The sequence below is a fragment of the Sciurus carolinensis genome, chromosome 12 (assembly GCF_902686445.1).
Source record: "Sciurus carolinensis chromosome 12, mSciCar1.2, whole genome shotgun sequence".
NCBI lineage: Eukaryota > Metazoa > Chordata > Mammalia > Rodentia > Sciuridae > Sciurus > Sciurus carolinensis.
The window spans coordinates 108178662-108201437 of NC_062224.1; the positions used below are offsets into that span (position 1 = coordinate 108178662).

At 49.8% G+C, this 22776-nt stretch overlaps 1 protein-coding gene across 3 annotated transcripts in view; it reads left to right on the forward strand.

Annotated features, from left to right (window-relative positions):
• Astn1 (astrotactin 1) overlaps positions 1-22776 on the forward strand; it is a 284134-nt gene that overhangs the window by 246441 nt on the left and 14917 nt on the right. For all 3 annotated transcript variants that reach the window (XM_047521201.1, XM_047521202.1, XM_047521203.1), the window contains 4 exons: positions 8637-8905; positions 14203-14336; positions 18030-18181; positions 19213-19348. In XM_047521201.1, the coding sequence (XP_047377157.1) occupies positions 8637-8905; positions 14203-14336; positions 18030-18181; positions 19213-19348 (691 nt within the window). The remainder of the gene's footprint in view (positions 1-8636; positions 8906-14202; positions 14337-18029; positions 18182-19212; positions 19349-22776) is intronic.

The window sequence follows — 22776 nt, forward strand, 5'->3', positions numbered from 1 at the left end:
CTGGAAGCAGGTGGGACAGACAGGCCACGAAGCCAAGCACAGTCTAATACAGTGCAGTCAGAGTGCCCGTAGAACTGCTTCCATCAAGGAGGAGGGGAGCAGAGTGGCTCTTAAGAAGTACACAGGGAAGGATGGGAGGAAGGGAGAGAGCACTGGGTGGAGGTGTCCGCCCAGCGAATGTCTTTAGAGAACCCAGGACGGAGCCTCGGGACCCCAGTCCCGCCTTTACAGTGAGTCTTCATGAGGCCTGGTGCTGCCAGTTGAGTTTGGGGCAATCAGAGACTAAAATGGCTAAATCCCCTTCCCTCCTTTGCATCCCACGTATTTGTTGAACACTTCCAAGCGTGGGGCCTTGGGCAGGTGCCACGATAACCCGCCCAGCATAAGGCAGCTTCTTGCCGCTGGGAACTCACCGTCCAGCTGATCTGAGGAGTTCAGTTTTGAAGCAAAAGCTTAAGGGCTTCCTAGCAGTTCTTGGATCTGATCCTCGTTCCTCCTGAGACGTACCAGCTGTGCCGAGATGGATCTCCAGGAATCCTTACAGAGGAGCTGCTTTTTCACATAAAATGGACCATTTAAAAGGGGTGCAGTGGGGGCCATGGTGAAGTTTCAAAGGATTTTTTTTTTGTGTTTTTTTATTCATCCTTTGGTAGATTTTGCTGCCCTGCAATTCCTATGCTCAACTCCTCGTCCCAGATGGAAGATCACTATCACTGACCAAAAGAGGCGTATGGGAAGCTTTGGCAAGTTTAGTCAAATTGTTATTAAATTTACTGTTCCCATGCCAAAGCTGACTAATGACTTTTGGCAAATTCCAAGCACCGCATCTACACCAAAACCCCAATTTACTGAGAACCTAATTATCCAGGAACCTCAAGCAGACAATTATTTGTTTGAAAACATGCCTACAAAGAGAAGACAACTTAACAAAATATAACCTTATGTTATGGATCAATTTCTAAAAGCCATTGGGGGTAGAGCCCATTTTATTTCTGTCTCCTACAGCTTCCAAATCTGCATAGTCATAATTGATGAACAAAATCATCACCTGGAGGCTCCTTGGGGAAAGGTTTAATTCTGTTTGGTAGGCAATGCTTCACAAGGCAAGCAGGAAATTGGAACTCTACATTTTTAGAAAAGAGAAATGTCAACAAGGATTGGAGGAAAAATAAGCATTTTCTGGTTAAGTATCAATTCAGCAAAAATTCAGTTTTCCAGGAGACACCTCTTCTTGAACATCCCAGTCAATGGTGGTCTGTGGACATCTCATGACTGTTATCAAACACAATGCACCACAGGGCACCCTTAGGTACTGCTCTCAAGGGACTGGACACAGGGCATGACTGTAACACAGACCTTCTGCTACTTCTAGAAAATTCCTAAGGAAATACCAAAGAACTAGGTCTGATATGCATAGTGGCCTTAATCTTGGAACACAAAATAGGGGATATATCCTTATGAGAATGGCAATTATCAAGAATACCAGCAACAACACGTGTTGGTGAGGATGTGGGGGAAAATGTACACTCATACTTTGCTGGTGGGAATGCAAATTGATGCAACCATTATGGAAAGCAATATGGAGATTCCTCAGAAAACTTGGAATGGAACAACTATTTGACCCAGTTATCCCACTCCTTGGTTTATACCCAAAGGACTTAAAAGCAACACATTTCAGTGACACAGTCATATCAATGTTTATAGCAGTTCAATTCACAATAGCTAAATTATGGAACCAACCTAGATGCCCTTCAACAGATGAATGGTTAAAGAAAATGTGATATATATACAATGGAATATTACTCAACTTTAAAGGAGAATGAAATTCTGGTATTTGCTGGTAAATGGATGGAGTTAGAGAATATCTTGCTAAGTGAAATAAGCCAAACCCAAAAAACCAAAAGCTGAATGTTTTCTCTGATACGTGGAAGCTAATTCACAATAAGAAGTAGCAGATTAGGGAAGAATAAAGTTACTTCATATTAGGTAGAAGGGAGTGAAGGGAGGGGAAGGGATATGGGGTAGGAAGGATAGTAGAGTGAAATGGACACTGTTATCTCATGCACATGTATGACTGCATAACCCATGTGATCCTGCAATATGTATAACCAGAAAAATGAGAGATTACACTTTATGTATGATCTGTCAAAATGTATAAGTGCATTCTACTGTCATATACAACTAATTAGAACAAGTAAAATAAAAAGTGTGTTTTAAAATAAGAAGTACATTTGTAGGAAAGGATGAAAGTATAAAGTCTTTGGAATTCCGACTCTTTCAGGATGTGTTGGACAGATGTGAACCAACAGCTTTCCATTATGTAATCCCAAGGGAAAGATGCACTTACTCGGAGCTAGTGGGTGGGCGTGGATGAGAGGTTGGCTGAGACTGAGCGGAGCCAAAGGTCTGCAGGAGGCGCAGGTGGTGTCCCGGCCTCTTCCTCACGATGCCCCTCGGGGTCCAGGTGGATCTCTCTTGCCGTCACTCCGGTATTGTTTCTGCTGGTGAGGAGCAATAGGTGACGCAGGATCACTCTCCTTGCTGGCTCCTATCCCCTGGCCAGCCCAGGAGGCCACTCTGTCCTCTTGCCACTTTGCAACATTGCCGACCTCCACTTCCCAGATCTAGCCGCAGGAAACCGCTGTCTGCCCTTCCGCGCTGGAGCCAGCTGTGCCCTTTCTTAAGCCTAAATCCTTCCATCCCAAGGTAAGTAATTACGCAGAGCAGTTGGACGACCTTTGAGGTGTGTGTGTGTGTGTTTTACCAAGTGAGCTTTTTGCAGTATTTCCTCAAATCCCTGCACCTATCGTCTCTGGATCATTCTCTTTCTACCTGACAGGGATGATGCCCCTCTTCTTAGGACAGGACTAGAAAATTTCACAAGAACCCAGGACAGCAGTGTCCAAAATGAACTTGAACCCAGCCTGTCTAGTTAGTGCCTGCAGATGACAGTGTAGTTACTTTGCACATGAGTCAATAAAATGATTTATTAATTCAACAAACACAGTCATTCGATAAATATTTGCTTAATGACTTGTAGAATGTATTCGTATCCATTGCATGTTGGGCACCGTGGGATGTTATAGTGCAGAGCAAGACATCGCTTTGTCCTTCGAGACACCATACGATGGTGTTGAAGGTGGGCACGGTGGGTAGGTGACTGGCGTTGGTGGATGGTGACTTGAGGGAGCCCCCTCTGCGTCCTGAGCGTGTCAGAACCCTCTGTGGATTCCACAGTTAGCCTTCACCAGTCTTACTGAATTGCGTTCGTTATCTGTACCTTATATGTGTGGAAGCCTGGGCACGGGAAGGCTAGGAAATACCCCAAAGGACATAGCCAACAAGGTCAAGGTCAGATGTCAGACCCAGGCCATTGGATTAGTAGGAGAGGGAGGAGTGGAGGGTTTGGGGAGACAGAGAATATAAATTTAAGATAAGGTGCCTGGTTAGGAGAGGGCGCGGGGATGAACACAGAACCAGCAGTGAAGCCGGCTTTGTGCCGAGCACCTGGGAAGTCATTGTACCCTCCCCCTGAGCTAAGGCTTATGGGAGGAGCAGGTTGCTCAAGAGAGTGTGCAGGAGATGATTTCTGCAGTGTGGACACGGTGGGTGTGAGGTGCCTGTCACACAGCAGATGTCCCTGCATGCCTCTTAAGGCTCTGCTCCTTGTGGCAGAGACCCTGGCCACAGACACGGGGGCCGTGGCACCACAAGGATGCTTTCTTCTTTGTACTCGAGAGAGCTGTTTATCAATGCTTCCTTTTATTCCTTATGTGTGACATTTTGAAATGATTCAAATCTGTAGTCGTGACTGATCCCTCAGATAGAGACGTAGGGAGACAGAGGGTAGGCCCGCAGCGGACAGACACGGGTAAACCAGGTGGCGGAGAGTCCACTGTGAAGGGCACACGTTCCTGGTCCCAGGTCACTCCTCTCACAGGGAGGTGCAGCGGGGTGGGCGGCTCGCGCTCTCTCTCCTTTTCCTAGTTATCAAACCGCCATGTTGCGTTTCACTGGGCCTCAGAGTGTGTCACTGTGGCAGGTCTAGCAGCCTGCTTGATATCCAGAGTGACCACCACCTCCTGAGAGGCTGGTTGTGCCTGGCCGCATGGAAGATGTGAACTCAGGTGACCCCGGGCGTCTGGGTTAAAGGGTAGACTGGGGTGAGAACAGGGTAGGGCCTGGTATGCAGGGCAGGGGTGGGTGTCAGGGTGCAACTTGCTGTGGCTGTGCCTCCTCTGCCCATGCCACGCCTTCCTCCCTGGGGTCCGGAAGCTGTGATCTGATCCACTTGCATTTGACGTCGTTGCTGCCTAATGAGTTGCGTCTGTAGATCTAGCTGTGATGTCATTAGCATCACCTTGCCGAGGGCACCAGCTCAGGAGAGAGATTCTTAAGCAGCCCCAGAATCCTACAGGACTTGTACCAATTTACTAATAACAAGGAATTCGCCTTTGAGACCTGTCAGTTCCCACCAGCAGAGCGAGAGACTGGCTTGGTCACTTTAGTTATCCATATGTGCCCTGGATCTGGGAGGGTCACTATGTACATGCCTGCGGCCATGGGCACATACACAAGGAGATTCTGAGCATTAAGGACGCCAATATTCTCCCACCAGGATATTCTATTGGGGAAATTCATCTACTGTGTGCTGGAGGATACAGATTTAGCCTAAAGCAAATGGCATTTATTTATAGCAACCTGTATTTGCAAAATGCTTTGCAGTTTTAAGGTTGTTAACTACATTTCAGGTTGGATGTTCTTCTACTTGTAAGAAAGCCGAGTGTCACAGCTGGACTCAAGAGCCTCTCCTGAGAGCAACGGGGTGAATTCTGGCAAACGGGTGGGAGGAGGGCATCCTGGGGTATTCATTATCTGAAAGCACCTATGCAAATTATATCTTTTAACTTATTTTTTATGTCCAGAGACTGTGTACTTATTGAAATAGAATATCCATCTTAGTGAGAGACAGCATGATGTCTCAAATTCCTGGAGCGTTTCTACCCAGGCCCTTGAGGGTAGATGAAGGAAGATATACCAAGGGACTGTAAGAGGAGTGGGCCCTGGAGGTAAGAGCCATTGAACCCATGGAAATAGTTGGCCTTTCCTCCCTGCTTCTGTCTACCCAAAAACCTCTCTACCACTCGCTCCAACCCACACAGGGAGAGCTAAAAGGAAGTAAGTGTCAAAGATCAGACTCTCCTGAAGCTTTTAGGACCAGAACCACTCTTTCACAGACACCATGGTTATAGGAGTGCTCTCGGGGCTGAGGGAGATTTATCTGGGCCTTCACCACTGGACTCCATCATTTTAAGGAGTATTTCCCAATTGTATCTTTAACTGCACATAGAAAATGCGTTTCCTCTTTGAAAAATCTCTCTCACACACATCTCCATTCTTCGCTGGAACCTGAATAGATGGCTTGTGGGAGCTCCCTGTTCATTGCTTCCGTGCAAATCCAGCTCCTGTCTTGACAGGCCATCCGGTGTCACTAAGGGACCACAGGAACATTTGGTCTTGCCCTCCAGCAGGGACTCTGTGTGTGTATGGGCCTAACTACTTCCAGGAGATGGGAATAAGATTCTGGATTTAAAGGAGCTTGGTGGCCTCCCCGTCATCTTCGTCTGCACCACCCCGTTTCTCTTCACTCCCTGATCTTGTCAAGTGTCTGGGGCTGAAGGGTATTGACAGGGATTAGCTGCATCTTGATTTTAATTGGAATAGCCAGCAGACAGCAGCGAGGGGAGCAGCCCCTCATGTTTGCAGCAATTACAAGCCTTAATGATGGAGAGCTGGAGGGCAGGAAGCTGTCAGACCCTGGCAGCCCACGGCGTCTGTGGACACAGTGCCCCCTAGTGGCAATATCTGCCTGCTGGCACTGTGTGTCCAAAGTACGGAGCCCAAGATTTCCTGGGTATTTTATTAAAAGTGAGAAAATGGAACGTGGTGGAAGGAAGTTCTACCCTATGGAAGGATTTTGAGGGAGTTTTTAATTTTCTCTTGTGGGCTTCATTTTCTCTTAGTTATTCTGTCATTATCTTCTGCCTCGCATTATATTTTTTCTCTTTAGGATAGTGGTATGTGATTGTTTTACTTATTTGTTTTTATTATCCAATTGAAAAAAAAATTGTATTTCCACAAAATTGTCAAAAGAGCTAAGTGTTACTTTTTCCTAAGTTTATTTTCTGTGACGCCAAAACCTCTGCTCACACAATTTTAGTTTTCAATGTCATTTGAGATTCGATACCACCATCTAGTGGCATTTTTTGAAATTCTTTCCCCTCCCTCAGTTGAAGGGGTTCCTTGGGAAGAAATGCCTGATAGGAAGAGGCCTAAGAGCCAAGCAGGAGACCTTCGACCCTTTGGCAAAACTTCCACCAAAATTTTTCAAAAATATTATTTTTGAAAGAGATACTGAATCTTTACCGATTTTTAAAATTGTATTCACTTCCCAGTGATTGAAGGCTTGTTGGCCCATATCAGACCAAGGGTCAAAGGCTTCACTGCACCCTACTGATTCCTGGTAGTCCATATAGCAGACTGAGGAAGACCTGGTCAGAACCTGAAGGAGGAAAGTCTCGACTACTTGTGGACACTCCCAGCCATGGGCCAACCCTGTTGCATAAACCAAAATATCGGTAGAGATGCGCCTGTGGAGGAAGAGCTTTGGCAAGGTGGAGCGTCCTCCTGGACCTCCTGTTGGAGGCCACCATTCTTGGTTTGGGTGTGGGCAACTGCACACTTTTCTTATGCTCCTGGAAGGAACTGAGCTCAACTCTAGGCCTGTTATCAGATGCAAATGCTAAATAAATTATGTCCCATATTCATGGTCACTGAGTGGTGCTTCGCCCTCACGTCAAGAAGTCCCACATCAGTGGAGCTGCAGGATGATACTCACCTGAGAAACAGCCCGGTGGAACTGCTCAGGCAAAGCCTCGTGTTTCCAAATGGGCTCAAATTACACAGCACACGAGAGGGAGGTGCACAGGAGCTCCCTGGTCCCCTTGGGAGAGGACTGTTTAAAAAGGAGGTGTGTCAAATCTCACAATGACCTTCTGGAACCACTTTGCAAATCCTTCCAACCAGTTCACTCAAAGATCTGGCCCATCTAGTCTTGTATTCTCCATGAGGCCAAAGACCAGCATCAATGCCTACACATACCCACGGTTTCCAGGAGCACAGGGATCTCCGGAAGTGCTTCCTGGTAGAGGAAGGAGCTGCCGGAAGGAGTCAGAAACTTCTTAAGGCGCCTTGTGCTTTTTGCCAGCCGACTCCTTCAGATCTAATGAGGTAAATGGAGAAAATCGGGGGATCACTGGGAAGTGAAATATCAGGCCGTGTTTTCTCGTGTGGTGAACAAACCGTCATTATCTGATAGGCATTTCCCATGGTCGTCACCAAAAATTGATGAAGAGCTTCTCTAACTTCCTTTTATTCCTCAAACAAGAGCCTGATCTTTTTGAAAAAGCCAAATGTCCCCCACCCCCGTCCCAAATCCATGGACTAATCATAAAGCAGAGAGGTCCTGCTCTTCCTTTGGATCAGACGAGTGGATTCAAGTTCTAGCTCACATAGTACTCTCGCTGCGTGACCTTAAGTCTCTGTCAGCCGGCCCTCTGCCACTCTCTGAGACAAACTACCTTAGAAAAATGACTTAAAGGAGGAAGGATGCATTTGGCCCCTAGTTTCAGTCTGTAGGCACCCATCACTGCGGCCTGTGGTGAGGGCGCTCATTAGGGGCAAGGAGGTGGCGGAAGTAAGCTGCTCAGTTCATGGGAGCTTGGAAGCTGGTGTGGGGGCAGGGGTTAGGGACCAGGTACAGTCCCCAAAGGCACACCTCCAAGGACTCACTCCCTTCAACTGGTTTCCACCGGTTACAGTTTCTGTCATCTCTCAATAGTCCATTCAGCTTTAAATCCATCATGGATCAACCCACTGATGAAGTCAGGGCCCTCATGATCCGATTACTTCCCCCAAATCCCACTCGAACACGGCTGCACTGGGGACCAAGTCTTCCAACATGTTTTGGGGGATTTTCCAGAACCAACTATAACCGGGTTACTTGTCTCACCTCCCTCCTCTATAAAATGGGTCTGGAGGTGAACCCCATTCATGCCATGACTAAACGAGATCTGGGACCCATCTCCTTACAGCGCAGGACACATACACCTCAGCTATAGTCCTGATGGAAAGGACAATGCTGAGGATCTGATATGTGCTAGCCACCGTGGTGTGTGCTCTATAAACATTTTGTGGTTATTCATTTCATAAAGCTGGAGGTAGGGACGCTTCGTCTCTCCACTGCATACATGAAGAAACTGGGTCATGGGACCACTGGTGTCTTGTCTGTGTTCCTGGTGGTGGTCAGCAGCACATCCTCCAGATGCATCCCTCTGGGGCTGATGCTTCTCAGAAAAGAAGCAACCTGGTCACACACTTGGAAGGGTCATCTCCAGCTCTGTGTCACTGGGGGTGTGTGCCCCAAATTAAGTGGGATGATGGGATGACATTCTTCCCCTCTCAACTGCACTTTCCGATCTCTCAAGGACTGGACTCTGGCACTGGGGGGCCACCAGGTCATGGAGGTCCTGGCTAGGTGCCTCCCTCACTGTTCCTGTTCATTTTGTGTCTGGCAGGCAACTCCCCATCCGATGAGTCGGAGGAGCGGGAAAGGGACCCCAAGGTGCTGACGTTCCCAGAATACATCGCTAGCCTGTCCGACTCTGGCACCAAGCGCATGGCAGCCGGAGTCCGCATGGAATGCCAGAGCAAAGGGCGATGTCCCTCATCTTGCCCCTTGTGTCATGTGACCTCCAGCCCTGACACGCCTGCTGAGCCGGTCCTGCTGGAGGTGACCAGAGCAGCCCCCATCTATGAACTGGTGACCAACAACCAGACCCAGAGGGTAAGAGCTGGGACCCTTGGCTCTGGGAGGCGCCAACAGCAACAGAGAGCTTTTCAAGTGGCCTGAGGGAGCGACAGGGTACAGCAGAGCTCCATGCTAGCTCTGGGTGATGAGGCTTTTTGTTTAGCTAATCCAGTGACCTAATTTACTTAGATTTGCATGTTTGCATATTAAGTCAAAGAGATGCATCCTCAACACCCATGCTAATATGACTCGGGCGTCACAGCTGAGCACTTGTAGAGTCTTTGAGCAAAACGGACTGGAGGAAATAGGTAGGGAGGCACAAGGACTGTACTGGCCAAGGTCGCATTGGGTGGAGAGCCCTCGTGTCGCAAGGGTCGGTGTGAGGAAGAGGCTCAGCCCTGGCCCACCCTTGTTGGCATGGGAGGTGGGCAGCTCTCCCAGCTGATTCCCAAGCCTGGGGCCAGCTGCGTCTGAACTGGAAGGAGCTTATCAGGCACAGGTCCCGAGGAAGGATCTGGCAGCCTCAGCCTGGAGGGGTGGTTTCCTGCCCACCACGCTGGCTGGGAGAACAAAGCGCCACACCCTCGCCCTTTCCCAGCCACTCCTCTTTGCCTGTCCCTCTCCCTCTCCAAAGATGTCAGGAGAAAAGGAATAGAGCCCGGAGGAGGAAGGGGGCGGGGGCAGTGACTTCCCGCATCTCCTAGCCCTCCGACTCCTCAGGGACATCCAGATCAGAGTAGCCCAAACACAGACACACCGCCACCACCCTGGGAGTCCACGCGGGGAGGCCCTGGGTGTGGGACCACAGGCGGCGCAGCCTGGGAGAAGACCTCAGCCAAGCTGCTCACCTGACTGGGAGGCGTGCCGTCCAGGTGGGGCGATAATTGCTTTCCTTCCTCTTTGAAGGGACACCTGGTGTGTCGGTTTGTTCCAAAGGTGTTGCGCAGACCCGCAGGAGGGACGGTGTGCCTGAGTGTTTTCTCGCCTAGCTGCCTCTGCCACAGATGCTTCATCCAATGTTTGAAAATACATTTTTTTTCACCCCAGGAAGGAAAAGAGGAATTGTTCCTGTGGCCTACAAATTCCTCTTGAATCTGATCCAGGTGGCTATGGGAAGAGGAGTGGGGGGAGGAGAGACCCCTGAAGGGGGCTTAAGGAAGAAAGGAGGGGGCTGGGTCACCCTGGAGGCCCACAGCTGCAGGGACTCGGGCATTGCCCACCTCTCTTGCCCACCTCACCTTGTCTTCCCCAACGCTGCCGCATCGGCCAACCCAAGGGTTCCTATGCCACCTGGCTGGGCACAGTAGGGTCAGAGAATTCACCAGAACAATCCTTTGAATCAGGGCACACAAAGCTGCCGCGTAGAGAAGAGCTTCGTGAGAGGAGGATGCATCTCTACTTTCTGTGGGGGGATCGCAAGCAAAGAGAAGATGCTCAACAGAGTTTGTCTTCAGCAATCCCAGTTCAAAGGCCAAGTATCAGCCCTTCCCGCTCTGCCTGTGCCAGTCTTCAGGGAGAGGTGTGGAGGTGCTCTCCATCCGGTCACAACTTGAGCACTTTACGTCCTAAACAAAGTGACGAGGTGGTCCCAGAGGAGTTCGGTCCCCATCCCATGTTTCTTCCCCTCTCATGGTTCCCTGAGTCTCTGCCGTCCCCTCTGCTCTCTGTTCTTCCTGTGTTTGTTCTTCCTCCCAAAGAATGGAGAGGAGGTGTGAGGCTAAGGAGAAATGGATGGGGGCTAAGTCATGACATTAGTGACTCAGCGTGTGTTTTCACGTCCTCCTTCTCTTGGACTGGATAATCTCTGGTGCTGTATTTCAGTGTAATCTATACTTCTGATAAAGAAGCAAGTAGGTAAACCATGTAGCCAACCCGACAAACTTGAGCTCACCATCTCGTGTCCCAAGCACATAGCCGTTGTGCTACCCTCTCAGTGAACATCACTTTCTTCCTTAACTTGCCAAACTGGAGTCCAGGGATGCTTCCTAGATTTTCCTTGTGATTACCAGTGTCTATTCCATTACCAAGAGCAGCAACAGTCTCTTAAATCATACTTTCTATGAGATCCCTCTCACAGTCCAACTATCTCTTGTAGTACTGGGCTGCCATCTTATTACAGTAACCCAACGTTACTATTTAATATGGATTTCTGACCATATTGTACCAAAATGATTTAATGGCTCTGCAGATGGAATACAATCTAGAGTCCTTAGCACAATATCACAAGGAAGTTCATGATCCAATTTATCTTCACTTGCTTGATTTTGTTGTTCCTATTCTATACCTTACACGTCATGCTCCAAAATTTTGCTCCTTGTACCCCCTCAAACACATTGTCCATTGTACATCTGGCCCTGCTTACTTCCAACTCTGTCCCAAGAATGTCATCTCCCACGTTTCTCAGACTCTTACTATTACATCAAGGTTCAGCCCAAACACCGGGGGCCCTCCCTTGTCTCCCAGTTCAGGTATCCTGTCATGGAATTCCCATGGCATGTGTATACCTCTCTCAGAATTGCTCACAAAGGTATTCACTCCTGTTTAGACCAAGAGAAAAGCTGCTTCTACAGCATGCCTTGCAGTGGTTGGTGCAGAGTTGGCACTGTGCTAAGTGAGTGAATAAATGGATGGGTATTTAAATGAATGTATAGATGAACTTGGCTTGGAAGTTCAGCTGTTCTCTTTAGAGAAGCACACACATGCACACACACACACACAAAAAAAAACACTAAAATATTCTATTTCTTTTCTGGACTCAGGATTAAATTTGATAACACAGAGATTCCTCATGCAATGCATGGCGCCTTGTAGATACTAAGAAAAATGCAATTTCCTTTTCTCTCCCTTTTCTAAAGGGATTCTCCTTGATTTCTCTCTTGTTCCCTCATTCAATTTTTCATAGTTAACTGTGACCCAGGATTCAGAACACAGAAATTCTCACAGAGTGGTATGAATCAAAGGTAGAAAGTTAAAGCATATGAAGAGAGGACATCTTGTTTTTCCACACTCCTTTGGATTGAAGGATTGGTCATGTCACTCCCCTGTTATGACATTTAATGTCTTACCATTGCTCTTAAAACACCATCCCCTCCTTACCTCAGCCCATGTGGCCCTCTATAATCTAGCCGGATCTCCCTCTCGCTTGCTGCGCATCCCCCTACTCTGTCTCTTTGTAAGGAGACTGGCCTTTTTCAGTTGATTTTAGAAACCAACCTTCATCCAGGCCCAAGTTGTCTTAATATTATTTATTCTACCTGTGGCATTATCTCAGCATTGTGATCAGATGACCCTTGACCTACCCCTCAAAGCCGAGATAAAAAAAGTTCCCACTTACAGAGACCTTCCTAAACCCTCTGTGGGGTCCCCCAACCTTCCTTCTCCCTCTGCCGCCACGTGCACCTCAGAACTTTGGAGCCCTCCCCTCAACTGAGGGTACCTGGGTATTTACGTAACTTGGGTTTGCTTGTCCATCACCTGGCTGGAAGATTCATGCAGACAGGAGTCCTGTGTGTCTTGTGTGTCCTCCTGTCCTTAACACTCAGCACAGGAAACGGCCCTCCCTAGATGCTTAGCAAGTAATTGTTGATTGAAGACTAGCAGGCAGCAGTCACAATTTCTTTTTATTCTATGAACCTCAAAGAAAGTCTGTTTTCCTAGTGTTCAATCCTGCAGCCTTTGGTTTGGATTTGGTTCAGTTAGACATGGCATAAAATGAGCCCCTGGCTGGTGGACGCATTAGTCAAGAGCCTCTGATGTCCAGCAGGTCATGCTGAACTCAGGTCTGCCCCACTCACTAGCTGGTGACCCTGGGCAGGTCACCCAGCTTCTTTAATCCTTAGGATCATCCCCTGCTAAACATGAGAACCATTTACCAAAGAGTTAGCAAGAGAAATAGCCTTATAAATTACAACCTCTACAGAAATGATAATCAAGAATTGGTTCCTGCTCCCGAAACACTCCCGACTCTCCTACCTAAGGTGTCTAGGCCGAGCTCTGAAGGACCGGAACAGAGCTTCCTGCTCAAGGTACAGGTGTTTGGACTTTTCACAGGGTCACCTTTCTGTTCCCTTCCTTTCTTTTCCCTTCCTCCCTTTCTTCTTCCTTTCTTCCTCCCTTCCTTTTCTTCTTCCTCTTCTTTTCTTCTTGAACTTGGGGTCTCAATTCTTCCCAGACTTCATCCCTCTAGTTTGCCCATCAGCTGTGGGTGTGGAGCGTGGAACAGGAGGGGAGACTCTTCTGCAGAGGGAGAAGTGACCCTGAGGGAGAGCGGCAGAGGGAGAGCGGCCAAGGGAAAGCTCTGGCTCAGGAGCAGGGAGCAGTCTCTCCCACTTACCCTGACCCGGGGGCGAGGAAGCAGGGCCCCACTCCTGGGTCAGAAGCCCATCAGAATCCACTTTTTCACCTGGGGATTGCCTATTCCAGTTCTGTCACTTTGGTGGTCTAAGTGTATGCACTACTGAATAGTAATCAACTGTATGAAGCCCATTGCACTAGGCTCTGTGGTGGTCACCAGGTTCTACATGAGAGTCCTCCCCTGTCACTCAAAGACAATAACAATAGATAGGGTTGATTGACGACTAATGTGTGCCAGGTGCTGTACTTTTTATTTCACTTGGCATATATTATTCCACTTAATTATCACAATACCCCTATTAGGAAAGTGCTATTTTTACCCTACTTTATCACTGAGAAAACTGAGTTCATGTCACTTGCCCAAGGCCACAGGGCAGTGATTGACAAGGCTGGAACTCTTACCCAGGACAGACTGACCAGAGCCTACTTCTTAGCTTTTGTGCAACGTGGCTTCCCCTATTCATGGTCCCCTGAGAAAGAGCTGCCCTACCACAGCCCAAGGCAGAATCGCAGCTGTTTTGTAAGTGGTTCACAAAGCGTGTTGAAGGAGCGGGAAGGGAATGCGAGGGCAAGATGCAGAGGGCAGGCGAGGGTGCAGATGGAGGTACTTGAAAAGGCAAAGTGCCTCCAGTAGAGGAAAGAGTGGGAGAGGCCACTCCCAGAGATGTGTTGAAGACGGTGCTGTCCCTGGAGCCCTGGCGTGGAGTGATGGAGCACACGAGGAGGGAGATGTCTTGCTTCCAAGGTGACCCCTCTCAACCACAGGTCGAGCTCTTATGCTTACAGGAGAGGGACCCCAAGGTCCTACAGGGCTCAGCCTCCCCAGAAACCATCTCCCAGGATTAGAAAAAATGGTGAAAGGGTGAGCAGCGCGCTCTCCGGAGATCACTCCGGGTGGCGCAGAGACTTGACCCGCCACCTCCTGATCCCGACAGCCCGGCCCTGGCCTCCCGGTGCTGACTCTTGGCTCTCTTGTGCAGCTCTTACAGGAGGCCACCATGAGCTCTCTCTGGTGCTCAGGCACTGGAGACGTCATTGAGGACTGGTGTCGCTGCGACTCCACTGCTTTCGGAGCCGACGGACTGCCCACCTGCGCGCCGCTCCCTCAGCCCGTGTACGTTCCCTCGCTGCCTCTCTTGCACGTGGGCCTCAGCATCGTTCTGCAAGGAAGTACCGCAGGGCTAAGTAGGCCGCATACTGGGGTTAGGAAGAAGTGGCGTGGTGCCTGCTTGCAGGGAGCTGTTATAGTACAAGAAATTGTGTGGCAAGTGTTGCAGACATTTAAAGTCAGGGTGAAGAGGGGGTGCTTGAGTCCAAATCTGGGCAGTGGTGAAGGCTTCATGGAAGAGGTGGCACTTGAACTTCACCTTGAATGTGGAAGAACAGCAACATGGTTAAGAGAGCATAGGGTGACAGGGCCGTGGATGGAGGGTGTTAGAGGTCCTCAGTGAGGTCTGAACTAGACCAGTGACCCCACCATCCATCACACACTCACTGGATTCTTGGCACTGTGTAGAGTGATTAGATGCTGCTCTCACCCCTCCCATTAATAGACAGGAAATAGCTTCAAATGGATTGAAAAATTTATCCTAGGTGACAGAGCAGGAAGCAGGGTCATGACTGAGAGGTCATGTTTTCAACTAGCTTTGCATCACTGTGACCAAAAGACCTGACCAGAACAACTTAAAGAAAGGGAGAGTCTATTTTGGTGCACGGTTTCAGATGTTCAGTCCATGCTTGGCTGACTCCATAGCTCTGGGCCCAAGGTGAGGCAGAACAACATGGTAGAAGGACACGGTGGAGAAAAGCTGTTCAGGACGTGGCAACCAGGAAGCAGAGAGGGCTCCACTCACCCCAGAGGGACCCCCCAGTGACCTACTTCCTCCAGTCACACTCTACCTGCCCATCATTACTTCTGAGTTAATCTGTATCAGTGGATTAATCCACCTAGGTTATACCTTCCATACTCTAATCATTTCACCTCTGAAAATTCTTGCATTGTCTCACACATGAGCTCATCTCTAAACCTTATATCTAAACTGTGACACCATCCATTATAATATGGAAAGGATGAAACTGAGAGACGGTGTGGGGTAGAAGCCACAGGGTCTGGTGACTGATGACTGTGCACAGGAGGAGGAAGGAGAAGCTGAGAATGATCTTAAAGCTTAAGACCCAGCTGGTTGGAAAGAGAGGGGAAACATCAAAGGATATGTGGTTTGCGGAGGCGAGTTCCAATTGGGCTTGCCTGGGAGCTATGGTGGGGTCGTTCTGTAGATGATCAGTGGCAGAGAGGAGGATGGAGCTCTGTGAGAAAGTGAACTTGAGATGACAAGATTTCTGTCAGTCCTCCCCCAGAGGAGATGGGCCCATGGTTATAAGAAAGGATGCTCTGGAGCAAGTACTGTGAGGCACAGAAGAGGAGGAGGCACTGCAAAAGTGCCTGAGAATGAACAGCTCCAATTTCCTCCCCCTCGAGGGAAGACTCACCAGAACTGGGCAAGCTGAGGAGCCAGGGCCCGAGGCAGGACTCGGCTTAGCCTCTAACATGGCATCTGCCATGCTAGTAAAGCCACAGAATATTGTGTCCAAAAGTGGTGGAGCAAGACCCCATGGGTTGGTAAAGCAAGGAATCCCAAGGCTAGTAGGGTCCATGGTAACTGAGGGCTGAGTAAGCGGGAGCAGAGGCAGTAGGTGGAGACCAGGCCTATTTCATGGAGGTGAGGTGGACATTAAAGGCCCAGGACTGAGCAAGAAGAAAACAGAAAGAGGAGACGTTGACAGAGTGTCGTTCCAAGCCAGTGTCTTCTCTTGCCTCCAGCCTTCCTTCTCCATGTGGGTGATTTTAGACTCACCGAGCACTGGCTCTTTATATCATAACTTGGAATTCTGGAGTCAAAAGTGAACCAAGTTCATTATTAGTAAGTTCTCTCATTTAGGGGAAAGAGTGCACCAGAATCTCATGCTGTTGGACTGACTTACCAGGAAAGAAAGCCACCTTTGGAAGGTACCACTGAAGCCACCCAAGTTGTCACGTAGACACAGGCTCACCCACTGTCCCAGGGCTGGCTTCATCTCTAACCCTGCATTTGCTAAATATCATAGCTAAAGAGCAGGTTGGGTTAAAGTAACATCAACAGGAAATGTCCATTAAGTACTTCGCTTTTCTTGTCAATTCTGATCACTTCTTTCAATTACAGACCTTAGTTTCTTGCATTTTAATTGGTAGTTGGAAATAGAAATGCACTCTAATTTTACACAAGTCTGTGTAAATCATACACACTTCTATTTCTCAATAGGGGCTGGTCTTAATCCAGATTTTCATAGAATTTGAGTTCTCAGAAGGCTTAGTTACTTACTTAAGCTTCCTAATGCTTTTTCTTCAAAATAGCATTCTGCATATGACTCTAATTAATGAATTTGTCAATATCCACACTGTTTTGGGTTCATTCCCTCCTAATGTCATACACAGACTGTGCCCTCCTGTATAGTAGCCACCAGCAGAAGTGCATGTGTTTTTGATTATTTTCCCACTAGCCGAACTCCTTACTATTGCTCCCACAGTGTCTGTGATTTCCTGTTGAAATTTTTATCACATGTATAATTGTATAGTTCTATTACCCACTAAGTTACATAAAAGAAGGGGTTGGGGCCACTGTATTCCTAGCATTGAGCACATCCTTAAAATAACAGGTACTTTATAAATATTTACTGAATTAAAATAGAACATTACAGACAGTGTTGTGCCCAGTGTCTTGACAAGTCAGCTGGTAGCTGAGTGGAGGGCAGGAGGGCCCGAATTGCAGATGGTCGTGGGATTCAGAGACCAAGGACAGGGGCGAGTGGCAGGGATCCTTGTTAGGGAGGGAGACTGGACTGTGCAGGAGCTTGAAAAATTCTCAGAATCCAGTGATCTAGAAAGAAGTGGGGAATTGGAAGCAGGAGGGAAACCTGAGTCCCCACAAGCAGTCGGAACAGGCAGTGAATTGAAACCACTTGGATGATCAGGAGATCCACACCAGTCAATGTCAATAATGATTTCTGAGGTACAAAAGGTAAGAGAGAGCAAGGCAGAGCGGTGACCAAAGTGGACATCTTGTGAAGAATGAGATTTCGAATCGGGAAAAACAAGTAGATACTGGAGTAATAACCAGCATATTCACAGAAACCTAAGAGCAAAGGCAAAATGTACCAGGACCTGAGCAGGCAGGTTGAGGACATGGACCTGAGGGGGACTTGACACATTCTCACACCCTCTGAAGCCCCTGATGAGCGTCACTTCTAAGCAGCCAGGCCCAAGTCAGGCCCAAGCCAGGCGAAGACGGGGAAGAAGCAAGGGGGTCAGTGGGCAAGGACAGCAGGGCAGATCCCGCTGATGGTACAGAACCTGAACTAAGTGTGACCTTGACGCAAGTTTCCCTTGGTCACCATCTTCAGTGGGACACATATTCTGTTAATATTTCTCAAGAAAAAAAATCCCGAAATTGTATTTTCAAGCATATAAAGAAGTGCCACCCCCAAAACCTACCCCTATCCTTGTAACTTTCCTTCATTCATTGTTATTGTCTGTTTATTTATTTACGAACGTTCATCGAGTCCCTAATCTGCAACGGGGGCTTAGGTGCATAGAACAGATACTAAGGATCCTGAAGACCCTTCCTGTCTAGTGAAAGAGAAAGGTCCCCAAAGAGGTCACCTCAGTAGCTGAAGAAAGAAGAGGATACCCGGGAACAGTTGGGAGGCGCCCCGCGGCCAGCGCAGGTCTCTGCCGGGCGCCCGTCTCACGTGCCTTCCTGTCTGCGTGCAGGCTGAGACTCTCCACGGCCCACGAGCCCAGCAGCACCCTGGTGGTCCTGGAGTGGGAACACTCGGAGCCGCCAATCGGGGTGCAGATTGTGGATTACCTCATCCGTCAAGAGAAAGTCACCGACAGGATGGACCACTCCAAAGTGGAGACGGGTGAGCACGCCCCGGGCGTGGGGCTGGTCAACAGCCAGGGTAGAAATAAAACAGAAGAGCGCCCTGCCTCCTGCTCTGCCCCAGTGCCCAGGACCCAGAGCAGCGCAGGAGGACGGGGAGGCTGCCCACTCTTGCAAGCAGCAGCCCGTCTTGTCCATTTCAGAGTCTTTGCATGGTGAGCCTCCAACAGAATCTTGTTTTGATTTTGCTTCTCTTCTTGTTTATAAAAGAAGTGTCCATTTCTTTGCCTCTGGGCCCACTCACAAAGAAACAGCAATAGAGTACACTAGTCATCCTCACCCACAATTAGGAAACAATTCTCTGCTAACCACTCTCATGATTACAGAAAAAAAAAAATGTCTTAGCTAATAACCCCCTCGGGCAGAAGCATGTGCAAACAGATGCGCAGGCTCCATGTTTCCTCCTGAAGCAAACGCTGCTTGTGTTGGGTCCAACCAAGAGAGGGAAGCCTTAAAGGAGTAGAAATACACCGTGAAAAATGTTCCAGACCTTGTTATCTCCCTGTCTATGCAGAGGGAATGGTCAACATAATCTCTGAGATTTAGGCAGAGATGTCCCTATCAGGGTAGGACGTCCACAATCGGGGTAAGTAGATTCTGGTGCACCAGCCTCTGAGACACGATGGGTCTCACGTATAGCTAGTTGCCTTCAGGCCTGGAGAGACATCTACTGCTTCTCCTTAGGCGCTTCCCCTGGGGTGCTCAGGTATGGCTGAGGCATGGCAGCGATCCGCTGACTTTGTCCACACCAGGAGTGTCTCAGGAAAGAGTTCACATATACGGTATGCATATTTTACCTGAGTCGTTTCCAAACTAAGTCTGGAAAAACAGCTCTAAACTGATTGACTAAATATGAAACAGTCAGAAAAAAATATTCCTTCTAGGTTTCTCCCCCTAAACTAGGAATTTAAGAAGATTGGGGACCAAGTAATTTTAGTAAGTTCTCATTGAGTCAATCCCATCGGCCACCACTGCTTCTCAGGCCTCTCTCAATTCTTTCCCTCTGGATAGAAACAGTGTTGAGTTTCGTGGACGACATCATCTCTGGAGCAAAGTCCCCTTGTGCCATGCCGTCTCAAGTGCCGGACAAGCAGCTCACCACCATCTCTCTCATCATTCGATGCCTGGAACCCGACACCATTTACATGTGAGTAACCCACACCTGCCTGGGGATTCTTTACCCAGAAAGTCCCGAGGCTCTTTGCTGGTCCCCCTTTGCTACTTGGCTTCCTTTAGAGACTTGGCAAAAGGTTTTGAGACTCTGAAGTCTTACCCCAGTGGGCCATTTTAGAGAAGCTTCTTGGATGCTTAGGTAGTGGAGAGGGTAGGATCTAGGAAGAAACCATCCTGTCCCTCAAGGGGGTTGAAGGCAGAGAACAAATATATAGACAACGGGCTTGAACACAAGGTGGAAAGGCTGAACGTTTGATGGAAGAGCAGAGAACGTGACGAAGAGAAAAGAAGGAAGCGATTCCTCCCAACGAGGGCGGAGCCCTCTCTCCCAGGTCCTCGGCCTTCCGTTGCTGGGAAAATGGGGAAGGGAACAGCAGGCTGAAGTCAAGGGACACAGAGGGAAGTGGCAAGTGGACCGAAGGGGGAAGCTGGCAGCTCAGGAAGAGGCACCGGAGGAAAACCAGACCAGCAGAATGGTGGACGCTGAATGTCAGAGGAGACCATTAATTTTTTTTTTTCTTTTGGAGGAAAGAACACTAAGAACTGTGCTTTAGGAAAGCGAGCGTTAGTGGCACTGAAGTAATTTATAGAGCTTAGAACTGGTCAGCATTTTTCTTCAAAGAAATTACTGTGAATTATGCCATGACGCTTGCACCAACCCTGTTTTCTCTGTGAACTCTTTCCCGGCTCTCCCTGTGCTCTGGGGACAATCGTACGATATTTGTGAAGCGGAGCATAAAAGATACCAAAAGAGGAGAGAGACGGTGACAGAATCTAAGTCATGATGGAAAAATCTGGGGGCTAAGGCAGAGCTAAGTGATGCGGTTCTGGGGCCTCTTGACCCCATCGGTATGCAAAGCATCTCACAGTTTACAGATGAGGTCACAGGAAGAGAGTCAAGGTTTCCAGAATAAATCACGTCCACCCCCACAGTGGGGGTCCAGAGATGGGAAGTGCTGGGCATGCGGCGATCTCACTGCTCTGGCTGAACACCTTCAGTGCAGGAGGACAGCCCTGAGCAGAGTCCCTGCGTCAGGAAATAAGGCACCTGGGGACAAGGGACGTTCTGGGGGAGTGGGGAGCATGTGCGAGTAGGTGACAAGACCCAGGGAGGCCGTCAGCTCTTCAGGTGAGGGCGGACGGTCCTCTCCCCGTACTGGGCAGCGGTGGCCCTTCCCTGGGAGGAGAGTCTGTGAAACAGCGAGGACCTGAGAAGGCACGCCACCAACCCTGTGGAACCCCTCCAGCTCAGGGAGGCTGGTGTCATCCTCGTGACAAGGGCGCAGAGATCCTGGTCACCAAGTCACACGGGGATTAGGGGTTTCACAGTTTCGATGGGTAGGAGGTTGGACAGTCATCTTTTAGGAGTGGCAGCCTTTACCCAGACTGGGACGCGACTTGCATTGGCCTGGTTTGGCCTCTCAGGCCAGTCCCGTCCTCTCTGCTCTCCTGGTGACCCCCAGTGCTACCCTCCGGGGTTTTGAGAATCAAACTTCCTGTCAATGTTGATCATTCAAGAAGTTGGAGGCTAAGGAAGAAACCGCGGGCCTCCACAAGGTGGCGCTGCAGATCGCACAGAGAGGGTGAGGTGGGTGGCCTGGCCGGTGACATGCCACTCAAAGATACAGGGAAGCCTGCGCTTTGGGCCTGGGATAGGGAGAGAGCACTGGATGAGGAGTTGGGAATACATGGGCCCCAGGCCGGTTTTGTTTTTAGCCACCAAGGGACTGTAAGAGCCCTGAGCTTTCTGCAAGGGAGCTTTCCTGTCTGTAGGAGGAGGGCAGGGGCCAGGGGGAGAGCGGACGGGCGCTTTGTCCCCGTGTGTCTGGGAACCCTCTTTGTCCCTGTGAGCTTGGACTGATTCCCATTTTAGAGTTGAGAAAACAGGATCAGCAAAGCTGAGTAACTCCCTCAGAACCACACAGCGAGCTGTCTGGGGTGTGGAATTGCATCAGGTTTGCGTTTTGTTTTTGTTTTTGTTTTTGTTTTTCCCCACGCTGTGTCTTACCCAGACACCAAGGTCACCGTGAGGACCGAGTCGCAAGATCTTCCTAAGGCACATGAAGCGAGAGCTGGCTCCTCAAGGGCCCCCTGGGCGCTTCCTTAGTCATCTGAGTATTTTAAAAGCCTTATTCTGAGAAGGGTTCTTGGCACACAGGGTCAAGAAGCTCGGGTGAGAGGGATCCGAAAGAGAGTCTGGTCCGACATGTTCACTCACAGAGTGGAGACATGGCCCGAAGGCCCTGCGGCCCCTGCGCCCATCCCACCTGCTCACGGGCGAGCTCCTGCCCTTCTGGACACTTGACAGCAGACAGATCATTCAGAAAAGGGTCAGCAGAATCCAGCGGGCCTGGAGAAGGAAGGCAGGAAGCAGCCTGAGGGGAGGCCTGTGATCCCGGGCACGTGGAGTTCCAGGCCTCCGAGAGCCGGCCCTGGAATCAAAGCCAGTCTGTGCCCGTGCACACGCCCCGACCCATGTCATCGCCGCGTCTCTAACTACGCACATGAGGGTCCCTGCCTGGCGGCCGTGGAGGAAGCCCAGAAGCTTCAGACGAAGCAGTAAATGGACTTACGCTCCAGCCCTCTGGATTGGCGCCCGGCTCATCTCCTCTGCCCAGTAATCCAGCTAACCCTCTTACCGTCCCGCCAGCGTTCAGTGGTGGAGGCGACAGCGCTAACAATGAACAGAGAAGGCTTCCCGAGGTGACGGTGCAGGGAGGGGTGCAGCGTGCTCCCCGCCTCGCTAGCAAAATGAACTGCTGCTCTCCGTGTCGCGGGGACCGAGGGGCTGGGACTTCCGGGGAGGGTCTGAGGCCCAGCTCCGTCTGACCTGCGAAGGTCGTGCTGAGCATCGCCTCTCCCAGGGTCTGCTTCATGTCCTGGGAACCTAATTGTCACAATAGCTGCCCCTCAGGTCACATGAGAATCGTGTAAGCTCGGGGGCTTTGGTTCCGAGTGGAATTCACAGTCAGACACGGGGTAGCGCAGAGCTGCCTGCCAGAGGAGCAGGGCAAGCGGGGGTGAGCGGGGAACGGACTCCGGCCCACGCGCCAAGCCGGGTCACCTGGCAGCCACGTTGGCACCTGAGGCTTGGGGTATTTCCCATTGTAGGCCAGGGAAACTGCTCGGAATTAAGGGCCCAGGATTACAATCTGAGCCCGCCAGGGGATCACCAGACAGCCACCCTGGCCTGGAGCTCCAAGGCCATGCTCAGGGCCCTGAGAGGAGAGCAAGCAGAGAAAGCAGGAGCAGACTGCAGGGCCCGGGGCACGTCAGGCCTCAGCCACGGAACCCAGGCTGGGCTCCCGGTGGACAGACGCAGTTAGGGGCAACAGCTGCCGATGGAAGCGGAGCCCCTCAGGACTCCTCCTGCCCCAGCCCTGGCCACCCAGCCCTGGAGCA